The following is a 20,356-nucleotide window of genomic DNA, read 5'->3' as shown; positions in this document are numbered from 1 at the left end:
TATTGAATTGCCAACCGCCGTTAAACCTCATATAAGAAGATGAGGTTAAACCTGTGTGCTGCCTGAGGCTTGCAACATACGTTTCAGTCATGGACACATTTGGAGACGAATTTAATAAGTATCGTTCACCGCTGGTGTCACGATATGCCAGCAAGGAAATGGCCTATAACTTCAGTGACAAGAAGAAATTCACAACGTGGAGAAAATTGTGGATCTATTTGGCCAAAGCGGAAAAGGTTTTGCCTCTAATTAGCCACTTAGCTAGCTAGCTGTAATCTTGGCTAGTTATCGTGAATGAGCATGCATGTCATTGTCTGTGTTTCAGTAGCTATCGTTTTCCATATTTTTTTGGCACTTTCTGCTACAAAATTAAGTCTATTTTAAGTTTGCGACCTTGAGAGATCCTTCTCAAGTTCCCTGCTCTAAATATAGGAGGACCTTATAGTAAATGAACAGCTTCAGAATATAACGTTACTGTATTTGCCTTACAAGACAGAATATGCAAACCAAACAAACTAGCTAGTAGGATGCAGTGTCTTGTGATACGCTGTGGAGTATCGATGCATGGTTGTGGAATGTGGATGTAACAATGCATGTAGTTATTCATCAACAGTACCCAGGTTTTGGCAAAGTCAGGAAAGTGACTGGGATGGTTGGTATAGTAAGTTACGCTAGTCAATCAACCATGTAGATACATCCTGAAGGACATCTATCTTCAATAATCTCGTCTCTCTTTAACTTGATATCAGGGTTCCAAATCACTTTCAGCTAGTTCAGTGACCCCACTGTTGGCCTACACTATTTGGAAACTATATAGATTTCCAGCTATTCCACATGATAAACACACCCGCAGACAGTGAACCCTAGATACGAGTTGTCCAGCAAAGACCTTTTTAAGAGGGAAACACTAGGCTATTTTTAAAGACAAAAATGACTTTCACTACTCTTCTAATTTACCGGGAGGCTGTGTGTTTGTAATTAACCTTACTATCAGACCATCTGTCACATGCAACAGCTCATCTGATCTGTTAGTGGAGGGGAACTGCACTACACAAAGATAAGGATATAGGCAGGGCCTAGACTATGCCCAAAAAGTACAAAATACAGATGCAGTGATCTTTATGATATTTTGTATCAAAATAAATGACCAAATTCTTGGACAAATATATTTGCAAGTATCAGGCCCAAACAGCAAAAATATTCTCAGTAATGGTTTTACATTGACTGTATTATGTTTTTGTTTACTTATCTTAGTTGAGCAAGTCTACTCTGTTTGCTAAATCACCTACATGTATATGTGAAAATGAACTACAAAGCACAGTGTATTGTTTCGGGCCAGAGCTATTAGAATAATACTCAGCATGCTTTGCAATTGTTACAATTTGTATATTTAGTTAATTTAGCAGCTGCTTTTAGCACACACATAGTGCTATCAGACTTCTGATACCAAGGTGAAAGGTGGGCCACAATGTGAACCACTATACAAAAATGGTGTAGGAAAGTATTTTGAAAATACAATTTACATTGGAGTGTAATTCAAATGTCGAAGTACTCAGAAGTAATTAAAATACACATTTCAAATAGATGTAACAGAAATACTGCCTATGGGGCCTTTTAGAAGCTACACACACATACAGCAGGGCTAATGTGGTGGAATCTGTCTCTTCTCACACTCGCTAGTCGCTACTATAGTCTTGTGCCCTCATGAAAATGAATGTACAGACAGTGTTCCCATACAAAATGTTGTTTCGTCAGATTTCAAATAGCAAGATTGTCTCCAATGTCTCTCTGAAATCTGCTGGGGTGGGTTTGTGTCAAAAATAGCCAGGCCTTAATGTCATGGTAATAGGACACTAACCCCCTGAGAGTTAGCCTAGCTTCTTTACGCTCTTCACTCTCCTTCCTTGTCCTTGGCCCTAAATAACCCTTCTATGTTTTCAGATATGTAAGTTGCATGTGATTATTAGTGGGAACTCCACCACTGCACTGCTTCTAGCCTACCTATCCAGATCCAAGTAAAAAACATTTAAGTGTTCCTAACGGCTAAGGGGAAAGAATGTCGCTCGCTATTGTCATTAACACATGGCCAAACTCCTCTGCTCTGCTACTCGAACAACATATTCTATTTTTCAATGGTTTTAAATAGACCTGCTACCATAACGAAGATTGTGCTCGAATAGTTTTCCTATTTTCTGTGCGAGATATGGAGCGGAGCAAAGCAACCACCTGTAGCTATCTGTTTGAAAGTGATCTGAAAATGTTGACCCACTTTCTAGACAGTTCCACCACACATCCCATTGACACAATTGTTATTATATAGTACCATACAATGGGCAATTACTGCAATGTAGCAACAATGTTTCAGCTTAATAAAAGTCAGAGAACACTTGATAAAGTAGCTAGCGCTTACACTGAATGCATATCCCAGAGTGTCAGTTAAAAACCTACAATGACAGGCTGCAGTGCTTTCATTACGCCTCTAGGGTACCAGCTCTACTTTTCTCTGCTCCTCTTGTCCTTCCTGTTGACCTCCAGGCTCTTGGCCTGCTCCTTATAACTCCATCTCCTATTATTCTCCCTTCTCCAGGCTCTTGGCCTGCCTGTCACCGAAGCCCAGGTAGCAGAGATGGAGAGCCACGCTGAGGACATCGACTTTGCCATGGCGGCAGAGGAGGAGAGCAAGCTGAGGCACGATGTCATGGCCCACGTCCACACTTTTGCCCACTGCTGCCCCACTGCTGCTCCCATCATCCACCTGGGTGCCACTTCCTGTTACGTGGGAGACAACACGGTAAGAGAAGCCCAATCCCAAATAGACCTCTAGATCTGAGATGGTTTGACAGGTGTAGGCATTGTTACTTAGCCTCTGGTAGACTAGGTGAAAGTTTCACCATATTGCTTATACCAATCAAATCCTCTTAGATCTCCACAAGGGCACATTTTGTGTTAATTTTGGGTGGGGCCATGTATTCTACATGCAACAGACTGCAGACAGTTACTTTTAGACCAAAAGGACCACGTTATTTTGGGATGAGTGTGCTTAATGGTTACGTTTGTTTCTCATGGGTATATATATATATTTTTTAAAAATTGACCTTTATTTAACCAGGCAAGTCAGTTAAGAACACATTCTTATTTTCAATGACGGCCTGGGTTAACTGCCTGTTCAGGGGCAGAACGACAGATTTGTACCTTGTCAGCTCGGGGGTTTGAACTCACAACCTTCCGGTTACTAGTCCAACGCTCTAACCACTAGGCTACCCTGCCGCCCCATCTTAGATGTCGACCAATTAATCGGAATGGCCGATTTCAAGTTTTCATAACAATCGGTAATCTGCATTTTTGGACACTGATTATGGCCGATAACATTGCACTCCATGAGGAGACTGCGTTGCAGACTGACTACCTGTTATGCGAGTGCAGAAAAGAGCCATGGTAAGGTGCGAGCTAGCATTAAACTTATCTTATAAAAAACAATCAATCTTAACATAATCACTAGTTAACTACACATGGTTGATATTACTAGTTTATCTAGCTTGTCCTGCGTTGCATATAATCAATGCGGTGCCTGTTAATTTATCATTGAATCACAGCCTACTTCACCAAACGGGTGATTTTTAACAAGTGCATTCATGAAAAAAGCACTGTCGTTGCACCAATGTGTACCTAAACATCAACAACCTTTCTTAAAATCAATACACAAGTATATATTTTTTAACCTGCATATTTAGTTGAAATTGCCTGCTAACATTAATTTATTTTAACTAGGGAAATTCTGTCACTTCTCTTGCGTTCTGTGCAACAGAGTCAGGGTATATGCAGCAGTTTGGGCCGCCTGGCTTGTTGCGAACTGTGTGAAGACCATTTCTTCCTAACAAAGACAGCCAACTTTAACAAAAGCCCATTTGTGAAAAAAGCACAATCATTGCACCAATGTACCTAACCATAAATATCAATGTCTTTCTTAAAATGAATACACAGAAGTATATTTTTTTTAAACCTGCATATTTAGTTAAAAGAAATTCATGTACGCAGGCAATATTAACTAGGCAAATTGTGTCACTTCTCTTGCGTTCATTGCACGCAAAGTCTGGGTATATGCAACAGTTTGGGCCACCTGGCTCGTTGCAAACTAATTTTCTAGAATTTGCCAAAATTATGACAACATTGAAGGTTGTGCAATGTAACAGCAATATTTAGACTTATGGATGCCACCCATTAGATAAAATACGGAACGATTCCGTATTTCACTGAAAGAATAAACCTTTTGTTTTCGAAATGATAGTTTCCGGATTTGACCATATTAATGACCTTAGGCTCGTATTTCTGTGTGTTATTATAATTAAGTCTATGATTTGATAGCACAGTCTGACTGAGCGGTGGTAGGCAGCAGCAGGCTCGTAAGCATTCATTCAAACCGCACTTTCCTGCATTTGCCAGCAGCTCTTCGCTGTTTATCACTTCAAGCATATCAACTCCAGAGATTAGGCTGGCAATACTAAAGTACCTATTAGAACATCCAATAGTCAAAGGTATATGAAATACAAATGGTATAGAGAGAAATAGTCCTATAAATAACTACAACCTAAAACTTCTTACCTGGGAATATTGAAGACTCATGTCAACAGGAACCACCAGCTTTCATATGTTCTGAGCAAGGAACTTAAACGTTAGCTTTTTTACATGGCACATATTGCACTTTTACTTTCTTCTCCAACATGGTTTTTGCATTATTTAAACCAAATTGAACATGTTTCATTATTTGAGACTAAATTGATTTTATTGATGTATTATATTAAGTTAAGTGTTCAATCAGTATTGTTGTAATTGTCATTATTACAAAAATATATATATAAAAATCGGCAGATTTAATCGGTATCAGCTTTTTTTGGTCCTCCAATAATCGGTATTGAAAAATCATAAACGGTTGACCTCTAGTGTGTGTGTATATAGATGTCTATGCATAAAGACTGATATGCCTGCTGTTTTTTTCCCTTCAGGATTTGATCATGCTTCGTGACGGTTTTGACATTCTCCTGCCGAAGGTAAGTTAGTGGTAGACCAGGGAGGATAAGTTGTAATACCCCCAGGCCTGCGCTAGATACAGATAGTATGCTGTAGTTATGTGCAACTTTGTGTTGAAAATGTCTGAGAAAGTCAGCCAAGTATGATCCTGTATATCCCTCATCTCTTCCGTAAACTAAAAACTAAAAACAAGTTTCGGTCTTTATAGTTGGCCAGAGTGATCGACAGACTATCAAACTTTGCTGAAAAATACGCTGGTCTCCCCACCCTGGGTTTCACACATTACCAGTAAGTATGAACACCTCAGGACGTTCTAACTGTTCTAACTGTTAACTCGAAATGACACAACGGCAAGTTTCCAGTTCAACAAAGTTTATTATACCGTATGAACACACTATAAGGTAGCCATTCCACTCAAGGCTAGGTCCATCAACAACCAAACTTCCTGCGCTTCCCGTGTAGGCACACTCTTGACAGAGTGATAGTCCCATAATAACAATCTTCCTCTGTTCTTTAAAGACAAATAAAACATCAACAGCATAATTAAATGTCCAAGTATTATTCAAGTTCCCCATCAGTGATTTTCTTCAAGGTCTATGTCTCTAGAGTTGGAAAATGTGTGGTAGCAGTACAGCAATGGTAGCTTTCTGTGTTATCACTCCTTAATTTCATCCCTCCATCCCATAGATTTTCCCCATAGGGATTTTACCCTATGACAAACATTGTCAGTATAGAACAAGTTATTGCTCACGTATGGCCTTTAATCAAATATCATTGAAAAGCTTAGTTTCACAGATATCCATCAGGTCAGTATTCAACAGTGTTCAACAGAACCTTGACCCCCTAGGGTACATATAATAATTACCTGTGTAAATTGCTTTAAAAAAAGGAAATCCTGATACATTTCCATCTTTGTTTGACAAGTGGTTCTGAAATGCCATGAATTTACATTTCAAATTATATATAATATAACCAACTTTTGAAGTACCAGCTACAACTACTGTTTTAAAAATAGCCCATGTGATGGAGGCACCACATTTCACACACACTGCTAAAACAGGCTTTTAAAAAGATTTGTAGGCAGGGACATCACAGGATTCAAGTATTAACTCCACAGAAGCCTTTTTCTAATATGGTCGCCGAATAACTCAATAGGGTCTTATTGGATCAATTTCGCATGATCATATCTGTATGAAATATAATTCTAATATCATAAAATGTTAATTGATGTAGAATACACAACAAATGAGCCAAGTGTGCAGATATAAAGATTATTCACAGCTTTTCGGGTACATTCTTACCACAATTCTGTCTGAATTGCTGATTTCTGAAGATGTCATTTTTTTCACCTTTTATTTAACCAGGTAGGCAATTTGAGAACAAGTTCTCATTTACAATTGCGACCTGGCCAAGATAAAGCAAAGCAGTTCGACACATACAACGACACAGAGTTACACATGGAGTAAAACAAACATACAGTCAATAATACAGTATCAACAAGTCTATATACGATGTGAGCAAATGAGGTGAGATAAGGGAGGTAAAGGCAAAAAAAGGCCATGGTGGCAAAGTAAATACAATATAGCATGTAAAACACTGGAATGGTAGATTTGCAATGGAAGAATGTGCAAAAAATAAAATAATAATTGCAATATTTTATCTTCATGTAAAATGGATATGTACAAGTGAATAGTCATGGATGTGAGCTTATTTTAAAATGATATACAATGTTATCTTATTAACTATTTCAGAACCACTTGTCAAACAAAGATTAAAATGTATCAGGGTTTCCTTTTTATTAGCAATTTATACAGGTATTTGTGATATGCACCCTAGAGGTCAGAGGTCAAGGTTATGTTCACCTGGGGGAGATTAGTATCTGTGAATCTGAGCATTTCAATGATAAAATTGAAGTTGAGCATGTAACATGTTGTGTACTGACACCTTTCCAACTCTAGGGACATTATATATATATTTTATTTTTTTATATATATATATATATATATATATTTTTTTTATATATATATATTATTTTTTTTAATATATTTTATTTATTTATTTATTTATTTACCGAGGCAAGTCAGATAAGAACATATTCTTATTTACAATGACGGCCTACATGGACTTTCAAGGAAATCAAATCACTTTATTTGTCACATGCGCCGAATAAAACCAGTGTAGACCTTATTATGAAATGCTTACTTACAAGCCCTTAACCAACAGTGCAGTTCAAGAAGAGTTAAGAAAATATTTACCAAATAAAGTAAAAAGTAACACAATAAAATAACAATAATGAGGCTATGTACCGGGGTACTGGCACCCGTGTACGAGGGTACAGGTTAGTTGAGGTCATGTGTACATAGGGGTAGGGGTGAAGTGACTATGCATAGATAATAAACAGTGAGTAGCAGCAGGGTTTGTCATGAAGAGGGCTTCACGACTGTCTTGGTGTGTTTGGACCATGATAGTTCGTTGGTGATGTGGACACCAAGGAACTTAACTCTCCACCCTGCTCCACTACAGCCCCGCCGATGTTAAAAACTTCTTTAGGATTATGTACCTGTACAGGAACCAAATCAGCGGAAATTCCAGAGCGCCAACTAATTGTACTCGATACAACTCAAACTTTCATTAAAATTCACATGCAGGGTACTCAATTCAAGCCACACTCATTGTGAATATAGCCAACATGTCAGATTTGTAAAATGCTTTTCGGCGAAAGCATGAGAAGCTATTATCTGATAGCATGCAGCCCCCAGAAACACACAAAGGGGACGTAAACAAAGAAATTGGCGTAGCCGGCGCTACCCAAAACGCAGAAATAAAATATAAAACATTCATTACCTTTGATGAGCTTCTTTGTTGGCACTCCTATATGTCCCATAAACATCACAATTGGGTCTTTTTTTTCGATTAAATCGGTCCATATATACCCAAAATGTCCATTTATGAACACCGAGAAATCCATTGAAAAAGTCACGTTTCCGAACGCGACGTCATTTTATAAAATTCATAAAGTTGCCTATAAACTTTGACAAAACACTTCAACCTACTTCAGTAATCCAAGTTTAGGTATTAGTAAACGTTAATAAACGATCAAATTGATCACGGAGAGATCTGTATTCAATAGCTAGAAGTTTTCAAAACGAAGTCCAGTTCCTCACTGACATTTTTTTTCAGTTGCGCACCTGAAGACCGGATGTGCTATTGACTAATCTGACCAAGGATAAAGGGCCCTGGTAATCACAACACTGGCGACATTGTGTGGAAGCTGTAGGAATTGCAAGCACAGTTCCATCATTTATGGCAAGCCATAGACAATACAAACACTGGCGGATGGATTTATTTCTTTATAGATTTTGTGATCAGGTTTTCTTGCGATTTTGACAACGGAACTCGTTCTGTTATAGTCACAGACACCATTGAACCAGTTCTAGAAACTTCAGTGTTTTCTATGCACACATACTAATCATATGCATATACTATATTCCTGGCATGAGTAGCAGGACGTTGAAATGTTGCACGATTTTTAACAGAATGTTGAAAAAAGTAGCTCGATCTCCAACAGGTTTTAATGGGGGCCTGTTTGGCCCGCCTTTTCCTGTAGTCCACGATCGGCTCCTTTGTCTTGCTCACATTGAGGGAGAGGTTGTTGTCCTGGTACTACACTGCCAGTTCTCTGACCTCCTTCCTATGGGCTGTCTCATCGCTGTCTGTGATCAGGGCAATCACTGTTGTATCGTCAGCATACTTAAGGATGGTGTTGGAGTCATGTTTTGGCCACGCAGTTGTGGGAGTACAGGAGGGGACTAAGTATACACCCCTGAGGGGCGACAGTGTTGAGGATCAGCGTGGTAGACTTTTTGTGGCCTACCCTTACCACCTGGGGGTGGCCTGTCAGGAAGAACAGGATCCAGTTGCAGAGGGAGGTGTTTAGTCCCAGTGACCTTAGCTTAGTGCCCACGACGCTCATCACTATGGTCAATGAACAGCATTCTCACATAGGTGTTCCTTTTGTCCAGGTGGGAAAGGGCAGTGTGGAGTGCGATTGAGACTGCGTCATCTATGGATTTGTTGGGGCGGTATGCGAATTAGTGGGTCTAGGGTATCCAGGAGGATGCTGTTGATGTGAGCCATGTCCCAGTCTCAGGTCTTTTGCAGACTCCATCAGGTTTTCTTCCAGAATGGTTCTGTATTTGGCTCCATCCATCTTCCCATCAATTTTAACCATCTTCCCTGTCCCTGCTGAAGAAAAGCAGGCCCAAACCATGATGCTGCCACCACCATGTTTGACAGTGGGTATGGTGTGTTCAGGGTGATGAGCTGTGTTGCTTTTACGCCAAACATATCGTTTTGCATTGTTGCCAAAAAGTTCAATTTTGGTTTCATCTGACCAGAGCACCTTCTTCCACATGTTTGGTGTGTCTCCCAGGTGGCTTGTGGCAAACTTTAAACAACACTTTTTATGGATATCTTTAAGAAATGGCTTTCTTCTTGCCACTCTTCCATAAAGGCCAGATTTGTGTAATATACGACTGATTGTTGTCCTATGGACAGAGTCTCCCACTTCAGCTGTAGATCTCTGCAGTTCATCCAGAGTGATCATGGGCTTCTTGGCTGCATCTCTGATCAGTCTTCTCCTTGTATGAGCTGAAAGTTTAGAGGGACGGCCAGGTCTTGGTAGATTTGCAGTGGTCTGATACTCCTTCCATTTCAATATTATCGCTTGCACAGTGCTCCTTGGGATGTTTAACGCTTGGGAAATCTTTTTGTATCCAAATCCTGCTTTAAACTTCTTCACAACAGTATCTCGGACCTGCCTGGTGTGTTCCTTGTTCTTCATGATGCTCTCTGCGCTTTTAACGGACCTCTGAGACTATCACAGTGCAGGTGCATTTATACGGAGACTTGATTACACACAGGTGGATTGTATTTATCATCATGAGTCATTTAGGTCAACATTGGATCATTCAGAGATCCTCACTGAACTTCTGGGGAGAGTTTGCTGCACTGAAAGTAAAGGGGCTGAATAATTTTGCACGCCCAAAATTTCAGTTTTTGATTTGTTAAAAAAGTTTGAAATATCCAATAAATGTCGTTCCACTTCATGATTGTGTCCCACTTGTTGTTGATTCTTCACAAAAAAATACAGTTTTATATCTTTATGTTTGAAGCCTGAAATGTGGCAAAAGGTTGCAAAGTTCAAGGGGGCCGAATACTTTCGCAAGGCACTGTACGTACGGTCACTGTGGGGACAACTTCGTCGACGCACTTATTGATGAAGGCGTTGACTTAGGTGGTATACTCCTCAGTGCCATTGGATGAATCCCGGAACATATTCTAGTCTGTGCTAGCAAAACAGTCCTGTAGCGTAGCATCCGTGTCATCTGACCACTGCCGTATTGAGCGAGTCACTGGTACTTCCTGCTTTAGTTTTTGCTTGTAAGCAGGAATCAGGAGGATATAATTATGGTCAGATTTTTCCAAATGGAGGGCGGGAGAGAGCTTTGTATACATCTGTGTGTGGAATAAAATCACTATGAGACATTGTCAGCCTAAGTGAGCCTGACCAATCCCCCCCCCGGCTCATGGACTATGTGCCATTGTGGATATATCCCATTTGTCTATGAACACTTATGTTCCTCTCAGATTAAAGAGTGATGTAATTCAGTGCGTCTGAGTCCACTTATCTCTCTGCCTTATATTTCTTTCTGTTTTATTTTTATATGAATCTTTATTTTTCCCCTCCACATTTTATTTGAACTTTTCTTCTCCTCTCACCATTTATATTTTTTTCCACCTCTCTCGTTTTCTTTTCATCTTTATCGCTATTATATATATATATATTATATATTATATATAATATATATATAAAATATATATATATATATATATATATATAATATATATATTATTATTTTATATATATATATTTTATATATATAATATATATAACCTACCTCTACCAGGCCGGCCCAGTTGACCACAGTGGGTAAGAGAGCATGTCTGTGGCTCCAGGACCTGGCCATGGACATGCGGAACCTTCAGCGCGCCCGCGAAGACCTGCGTTTCCGGGGTGTGAAGGGTACTACGGGCACCCAAGCCAGCTTTCTGCAGCTCTTCCAGGGGGACCATGATAAGGTGGAGGATCTGGACAGAATGGTCACGGAGATGGCAGGCTTCAAAAAGTGAGTTAAATGTATACTTTTATGTAAACAGTCTCTTGAGTTTCCCATTTGCCACACGTTTTGTCATTTGAGTACAAGCAAATCCCTGAAATCCCCTTTTTTTTGGGGGGGTGATTATTTGTCTTCAATCCTGTACATTTTTTCCTCCCAGGGCTTACATGGTGACTGGACAGACGTACAGTCGTAAGGTAGACATCGACTCCCTCTCTCCCCTGGCCAGCATGGGAGCCACCATCCACAAGGTTGGGATGAGATTTGACTGGACATCAGTTTGTTATTCTTACTACTGTAAATCACAAGTCTGTCTATGGAGAAACAATGCCTCCTGGTGGTCTTTGACAGTAGTGGAATGACCCACAGGTAATATATTATACTCTCTTCCTCAGATCTGCACTGACATCCGCCTGCTGGCTAACCTTAAAGAGATTGAGGAGCCTTTTGAAAAGGAGCAGATTGGTGAGTCATAAGAAGGAAATTGGTCCACTTCCTACCCAGGTATAAAGGTATCTAATCCCAAAACTAGGGTTGATATCCTTTGCATGTCCTTGATTCCTCACATCCTCTCTCCTTACCTCTCAAAGCAGATTGGAGCAAAATATCAGAAGAACCTTCACCTCTGATCTTCTGCACCAATGTACTTTGAGAAAGAGGCAAGGAGAGAGGATGTGAGGAATCAATAAAATAAAATTGAGTTTTAGCCCTAGATTTCACTTTGATTTAAGGCACCAACTGGTAAACCATCCTGATATTTCAGAGTAAACAGCTAGTTTAAGTTATTTCCTAAATGCCAACCCATTGTTACTTGTCTGGGTCCCTCTGACTGCCTCTCCCCCAGGCTCCAGTGCCATGCCCTACAAGAGGAACCCAATGCGTTGTGAGCGTTGTTGTAGTCTTGCCCGCCACCTGATAGCGCTGCTCGCTGACCCCCTCCAGACCGCCTCTGTCCAGTGGCTTGAAAGAACACTGGATGACAGTGCCAATAGGAGAATCTCTCTCCCTGAGTCTTTCCTTACCGCTGACATCATCCTCAGCACCCTGCAGAACATCACCGAAGGCCTGGTGGTCTACCCCAAGGTAAATTCGTTGAATTTATTAGATAATTAAAAGTAGTAGGCTTGTCCAGACAGAAGTGATTGAGGATAAAAAAAAACAATAAACCAGGAGGCTTACTTCCATTGTTGTCCTCATAAGGTGTTATCACCACCATTTTAAACCTTGTCATTTCATGAGTAATGCACACACAACTGCACTTATCCCACAGTACGTCTGTTGGCACATCACAGAGGAACAACATTCAACACAAACGGTCTTGAATGTTATGTAATGGTGTAACAGTTGTGTGCGGGAGAGAGAGCGCTCCTCCTCCTCCATTTAAATCTCTAGTTTGACAACATTTTGGCTTCCCAGTAGACAAAAAAAATGTATTTAACTTCTGAGGAAATCAACTAAATGTATTGAATTTATTAGAACATTAATTAATTTGTCCAAAATGCACAAGTCATTTGTATTTTTCCTTTAACTTTCTGACCAGGTAATGGCGTGAGAATGCCCCTGTCTGTGTATAGCTGTACACAATGATGCTAATGACAACTGTCTTCTGGTAGATGGAAAGTCTTTCCCATAAACCTTCTCAAGAAATGATAACCATAAAGTAATCTATGGACAGTGCCTTTGGAAAGTATTCAGACCCCTTGACTTTTTCCATATTTTGGTACGTTGCAGCCTTATTTTAAAATGGATTAAATAAAATCCTCAGCAATCCACAACAATACCCCATAATGACAAAGAGAGAACAGGTTTTTAGAAATGTTTGCATATATATTAAAATTAAAAACCGCTGCCTTATTTACATAAGTATTCAGACCCTTTGCTACGTGACTTGCTACATAAACACTGTTAACCAAACAAGGCACTTGCTGGTGTGCACCTAAATGAACACCCAAAACTGAAAATGTCTCCAATGTTGTTTTTTCTATTGAAGTGATTTTGACAGTGGAAAATCAGAAACCTAGAAAAACAAAACGGAATTAGGCAAAAAATAAAACCATTTTATTGGGCTCTACATTAGGGGCAAGAAAAAGTATGTGAACCCTTTGGAAATACCTGGATTTCTGCATAACTTTGTCATAAAATTGGATCTATTCTTCATCTAGGTCACAATAGACAGTCTGCTTAAACTAATAACACACTTATATGTTTTCATGTCTTTACTGAACACACTGTGTAAACATTCACAATGCAGGGTGGGAAAAGTATATGAACCCTTGAATATAAAAACTGGTTGACCCTCCTTTGGCAGCAATAACCTCAACCAAATGTTTTCTATAGTTGCGGATCAGACCTGCACAATGGTCTGGAGGAATTCTGGACCATTCCTCTTTACAAAACTGTTTCAAGTTCAGCAATATTCTTGGCATCTCTGGTGTGAACTGCTCTCTTGAGGTCATGCCACAGCATCTCAATCGGGTTGAGGTCAGGACTCTGACTGGGCCACTCCAGAAGGCATATTTTCTTCTGTTGAAGCCATTCTGTTGTTGATTTACTTCTGTGTTTTGGGTCGTTGTCCTGTTGCATCACCCAACTTCTGTTGAGCTTCAATTAGCGGACAGATAACCTAACATTCTCCTGCAAAAGGTCTTGATAAACTTGGGAATTCATTTTTCCGTCATTGATAGCAAGCTGTCCAGGCCCTGAGGTAGCAAAGCCTGCCCCAAACCATGATGCTCCCTCCACCATACTTTACATTTGGGATTAGGTTTTGATGTTGCTGTGCCTTTTTTTTTCTCCACATAGTGTTGTGTATTCTTTCCAAACAAGTCAACTTTAGTTTCATCTGTCCACAGAATATTTTGTCAGTAGCACTGTGGGACATCCAGGTACACTTTTGTAAATTTCAGACATGCAGCAATGTTTTTCTTTTCATTTTTTGGACAGCAGTGGCTTCTTCTGTGGTGTCCTCCCATGAACACCATTCTTGTTTAGTGTTTTACGTATCGTAGACTTGTCAACAGAGATGTTAGCATGTTCTAGAGATTTCTGGATGTCTTTAGTTGACAATCTAGGATTCTTCTTAACCTCATTGAGCATTCTTTGCAGTGCTCTTGCAGTCATCGATGCATGACGGCCACTCCTAGGGAGAGTAGCAACAGTGCTGAACTTTCTCCATTTATAGACATTTTGTCTTACCATGGACTGATAAACATCAAGGCTTTTAGAGATACTTTTTGACCCTTTCCAGCTTCATGCAAGTCAACAATTCTTAATCTTAGGTCTTCTTGAGATCTATTTCGTCCGAGGAATTTTTCACATCAGGCAATGCTTCTTGTGAAAACTCCAATTTTGTGTTTTTTTTTTTTTTTTTAGGGCAAGGCAGCTCTAACCAACATCTCCAATCTCGTCTCATTGATTGGACTCCAGATTAGCTGACTCCAATTAGCTTTTGGAGAAGTCATTAGCCTAGGGTTTCACATACTTTTTTCCAACCTACACTGAATGTATAAATTATGTATTCAATATAGACAATAAAAATACAATAATTTGTGTATTAGTTTAAGCAGACTTTGTCTATTGTTGAGTTAGATGAAGATCAGATCAAATTTGATGACCAATTTATGTAGAAATCCAGGTAATTCCAAAGGGTTCACATACTTTTTCTTGCCACTGTATATGATCTATTCCTGGGTTAGTTTTGCATATTTTGCCCTCACTAAAATGAATTACAGTAACTTGGCCATTCATTTTCCTGCTGTACCGAAACTAAACCGTGACCGCAATACGTACCGAAACCTGGATTTGGTGAACCGTTACACCCCTAATGTTTTGTATCCATTTCTCGTCACTAGAATCTCTTTCCCTCTCGCTCTCTCTGTCAGGTGATCGAGAGACACATCCGTCATGAGCTTCCCTTCATGGCTACAGAGAACATAATCATGGCTATGGTGAAGGCTGGAGGCAACAGACAGGTACGCACCCTTCTAGTACAGCATGACACCACAACTTATTAGAACAGAACGTATTTCTCAGACTCCACGTTGCATAATTAGTCACACATTGCATAATTAGTGTAGCACATCTATTCCTCCATCAGTTTTTAAAATATAATTTAACTGTGGTGGCGAGTGGGGATGCAGACCCCAATGGGTTTTCTGTTACATGTGCATTTTATACATTGGAGCAGGGTGAGCAGAGTTGATACATTGTGTCATTTCATCATCTGGTATAACCAAGAGCACAGGCCAGTCTGAGTAGGCTTTTCAGTTGCAAGTTCGCTGTCATGTAGCCTCTGAGTGACATAGCGGAACAATGAAGCACCATTTCTCGACAGGCATGCTTGCAGCTTTATAGCAAAGAAAATGGCTCGTCTCTAGATTAAAAGGTTAATAAAATTACCTTTTTTCTTCCGGTGCGATTTCATGCACATTTGAGATAAATACACAAACCATGAGTCCCTTTTTAAACTAATCCTAGGTTGCTAATTATTAGTTTGATAACAAACAATGTTGTTCGGTCATGTTCTTAGGGCTGCAATCCCGTTAACGGGATCGATATGACAACAGCCAGTGAAAGTGCAGGGCGCCAAATTCAAAACAACAAATCTCATAATTAAAATTCCTCAAACATACATGTATCTTATACCGTTTTAAAGGTAATCTTGTTGTTAATCCCACCACAGTGTCCGATTTCAAATAGGCTTTACAGCGAAAGCACCACAAACGATGTTAGGTGACCACCAACTCACAGAAAAACCCAGCCATTTTTCCAGCCAAAGAGAGGAGTCACAAAAAGCACAAATGGAGATAAAATTAATCACTAACCTTTCATCTTCATCAGATGACACTCATAGGACTTCATGTTACACAATACATGTATGTTTTGTTCGATAAAGTGCATATTGTTTTATATAAATCTCAGTATACATTGGCTCGCTACGTTCACTAGTTCCAAAAACATCCAGTGATATTGCAGAGAGCCACATCATTTTACAGAAATACTCATTATAAATGTCGATGAAAATACAATTCGTAGACATGCAAATATTGATATACCTCTCCTTAATGCAACTGCTGTGTCAGATTTCAAAACAACTTTACGGAAAAAGCAAACCATGCAATAATCTGAGACTGCGCTCAAAAAAATTTAAAAACTGATCCGCCATGTTGGAGTCAACAGAAATCAGAAATAACATAAATATTCCCTTACCTTTGATCACTCCCAGGAATAGCAGTTACACAATAAATGCTTGAGTTGTTCGATAATGTCCATTATTTATGTCCAAGTAGCTACTTTTGTTAGCGCGTTTAGTACACAAATCCAAAAGGTCGTGCAGGTCCAGCCAAACGTCGGACGAAAACTTCAAAAAGTTATATTAAAGGTCGAAGAAACTTGTCAAACTAAGTATAGAATCAATCTTCAGGATGTTATCAGAAATCTTCAATAACGTTCCAACCGGAGAATTCCTATGTCTGTAGAGAAGCAATGGAACGCAGGTTGCTATCATGTGAAATGCGCGTGACCTGGCTCTCTGCCATCCGGCTCCACAACACAGTAGAAGCCTCATTCAAGTTTCTAAAGACGGTTGACATCTAGTGGAAGCCCTAGGAAGTGCAACTTGATCCATATCCCACTGTGTATTTAATAAGGGCTGGGTTGAAAATCGACCAATCTCAGATTTCCCACTTCCTGTTAGGATTTCTTCTCAGGTTTTTGCCTGCCATATGAGTTCTATTATACTCAGACATCATTCAAACAGTTTTAGAAACTTCGGAGTGTTTTCTATCCAATACCAATAATAATATGCATATATTAGCAACTAGGACTGAGGAGCAGGCCGTTTACTCTGGGCACCTCTGGGCACCTTTCATCCAAGCTACTCAATACTGCCCCTGCAGCCATAAGAAGTTTTAATTAACTAGCTGGCTAACAACCTTGTGACTTGACAGTAGGTCTAGTCAAATTTGATTGGCACTAGCAGAAAGGAATAGACTCTGCTATTTAAGATATGTGCTTCAAAGGTATGATTCGTACAGGCCTAATGTAAGCATAAACTATACCAAAAATCAATCTCTTTCTGGTGCTCCTTAAATTCTGTTTGTTGCCTAATGCTTTTAGTTTGGTGCCTAAGTTGTGAACTGTGTGTGTGATAGAGGCTAATGGATACTTGTTACCGTGACAATACTGCTACCTCCTGTATGTGTGCTTATTTTCTTAAACAGTACAGTAACAGATTGCATGTATACTGAACTAAAATATAAACCCAACAAGTGTTGATCCCGTCATTCATGAGCTGAAATAAAATATCCCAGAAATATTCTATAAGCACAAAAAGCTAATTTCTCTATACTTTTGTGCACAAATTAGTTTACATCCCTGTTATTGAGCATTTCTCCTTTGCCAAGATAATCCATCCAGCTGGCAGGTATGGCATATCAAGAAGCTGATTAAACAGAATGATCATTACACAGGTGTACCTTATGCTGGGGACATTAAAAGGCCACTCTAAAATGTGTAGTTTTGTCACACAACACAATAACACGTCTCAAGTTTTGAGGGAGCATGCAATTGGCATGCTGACTGCAGGAATGTCCACCAGAGCTGTTGCCAAAAAATGTAATGTTAATTGTTCTACCTAAAGCCGCCTCCAACGTCATTTTAGAGAATTTGGCAGTAAGTCCAACCGGTTTCAACCGCTGAACACATGTAACCACGCCAGCCAGGACCTCCACATTCATCTTCTTCACCTGCGGGATCGTCCGAGACCAGCCACCCGGACTGCTGATGAAACTGTGGGTTTGCACAACTGAAGAATTTCTGCACAAACAGTCTTAGGGAAGCTCTATGCGAAGATGTGTTGCGCTGCATGAGGCATATGGTGGTCACACCAGAAACTGACTGGTTTTCTGATCCACTCTACATCTGTGGCCAACAGATGCGTATCTGTATTCCCAGTCAAAGTATTTGAAATTGTTGCATGTTGCATTTGTAATTTATGTTCAGTTTATTATTGTGTAATCACACAGTAACAGTTTCTCGTATCTGTGTTCTTTCACCAGGACTGCCACGAGAAGATTCGTGTGTTGTCCCAGCAGGCTGCAACTGTGGTCAAACGGGAGGGGGGGGACAATGACCTTTTGGCCAGGGTCCAGGCTGACCCCTACTTTGCCCCCATCCTGGGCCATCTAGACAACATCCTGGACCCCAAGACCTTCATTGGCCGCGCCCCCCAACAGGTACTATACAGAACACCTGTTATCTTTGTTTTTCTCAACTTTGCCTCAGTTTTGTAATATCATTTTAAAATACCTGTAGTTAAACAGAAAATAATATCCAGCACACTGAGGATCTTGGTACAGATTTAAATGTGGCAAAAAGATCCATTCAATCTGTTAAGCATCAGAATCACATGCTGTTTTGTATTTATTACATTATACAGCTTTTCTCCATGTATATATAGTTGACACAACCTAACTCATCATTCTCTCACTCACTCAGGTGGCGATGTTTCTCTCTGAGGAGGTACGCCCACTGCTGGAACCTTACAAGGCCGAGATTGACGTTAAGATCGAGCTGGAGCTCTAAAATTGGGGACAACCCTGACCTGTAAAACGACTAGCCAAAATACTAAAACTGACCCTTAATTTAACCCTGACTTAATTTAAACCAATTCTGAAATATTGTTTAGCAAGTTAGGAGTGGCCTTCTCACTAAAACAAACACATACTGTTACACACCAAAATAAACCTCATGACTGACATTGCATGCTTTCCTGTACGACAATAAAAGACTGAAATCAGAAGTCAGTGAGTTTGTAATGATGTAATGTGAAACTAGCAGAGTTAGAAAATATACATATGAAATCTCTGAAATATTTCATGCCCTACGTCTATATATTTCATACTGTTCCAAAACGGTATTTTCCTAACTTAATGTATGATTCACTAAGTAAAAAATAAACGTTGTTGTTAATTAAATTCCTTGTTACCTATTTGAGGCACAGTAAACCTTTTAGACTAAAGGACCCAGCTTCCTCTTCAAATGGTTGGATCAAAGGTCCTTTGTCCCACCAGTCTTTATTACCAAGAACGTCATCGTATGAAGTTGATAATATTGGTTCAGTGGAACCATTATTACACTCATTTATTGCTTTGTATTTGAATGATCTAATACTCAACAGCAGACGCCATGTTACAGCTTTCAGTCTGGAGAGAAAGAAGACTATATGAAGTCCTGTGTTTGATATACTTTGGTTTCACTATGTTTGTGGATGTACAATATGAATTATGTATGACAGTTTATATTTAGAAGATAGGTACCTGAAATGGAAAGAAAGGGTAATGTGGAGTGTGAGAACGAGGTGTGCAGAGGAAGCCCACAGCTTGTACAGTATGTTACTGGCAAGCAAGTAGTTGTAAATAAAAAAAATATTGTTGGCCACGCTGTTACCGTAATGTCTTGCATAGCAAACCCCTTCAAAAATGTACTAAGTAGAATAGTTACACATTCTAAAAAGAATAGGTTTAATGTATAAAGCGCTTTTCATTACAAAGAGAATTTCAAATACGCTTTAAAAAATAATACATTTAGGGTTCTGGCAGTGGCAAGTGATGGTGTTCCACTGCTGATGGGGTGTTTAGGCAGTTCAGAAAGGCAGTGGTAGTGGAGGGAGAAGTGTCAGCTCTTCCTCGGGCACCGTTGCCGTATCCTGCACGATGTTTTTTTTAAACATTTTTATCTACAGATATCCACAACACACACGAATAGAAAAAATCCTATCAAGTACAGTATTACCAAGGAAACTCGCGTATCTGTCTAAACCCAAATTCCCCAGTTCCACCGATTTGGGCATGATCTGATGCTCAAACATGGGCTATGTCTTTACCCTTTGTATTCATGGTGATTCGTGGCAACTTTATTTGAATTAATCAAAACACTGCCATGGTCAAAATCACTATCGGGTCACATCACACACAATCAATACCGTCCTCCTCGTAACAATCTTCATTATCACCGTTATAATAATATAAAATATCTAAACCCCGGTGCATATTTCTTAATCCAGCCCTGACCCAACGCAATACTTCTACCATACAACCTCTCTGGTAAAGCGAGTGAGAAATAACTTTCTACTGGTGTTATTACGGTATATT

General features: G+C 39.6%; 1 protein-coding gene across 1 annotated transcript; it reads left to right on the top strand.

Annotated features, from left to right (window-relative positions):
* The first annotated feature begins 30 nt into the window (after positions 1–30).
* On the top strand, positions 31–19,180 carry LOC135553928 (adenylosuccinate lyase-like). Its single transcript, XM_064985873.1, has 11 exons — positions 31–236; positions 2,588–2,791; positions 5,001–5,045; positions 5,234–5,313; positions 10,995–11,213; positions 11,365–11,455; positions 11,600–11,669; positions 12,049–12,287; positions 15,086–15,175; positions 18,263–18,439; positions 18,702–19,180. The coding sequence occupies exons 1-11, from the start codon at positions 90–92 to the stop codon at positions 18,786–18,788; spliced, it is 1,449 nt and encodes a 482-aa protein (XP_064841945.1). The 5' UTR covers positions 31–89; the 3' UTR covers positions 18,789–19,180.
* The last annotated feature ends 1,176 nt before the right edge of the window (positions 19,181–20,356 follow it).

This window comes from Oncorhynchus masou, chromosome 14 (genome assembly GCF_036934945.1).
Source record: "Oncorhynchus masou masou isolate Uvic2021 chromosome 14, UVic_Omas_1.1, whole genome shotgun sequence".
NCBI lineage: Eukaryota > Metazoa > Chordata > Actinopteri > Salmoniformes > Salmonidae > Oncorhynchus > Oncorhynchus masou.
Note: the sequence above shows the minus strand (reverse complement) of the source record. Positions and strands in the feature narration are given on the sequence as shown.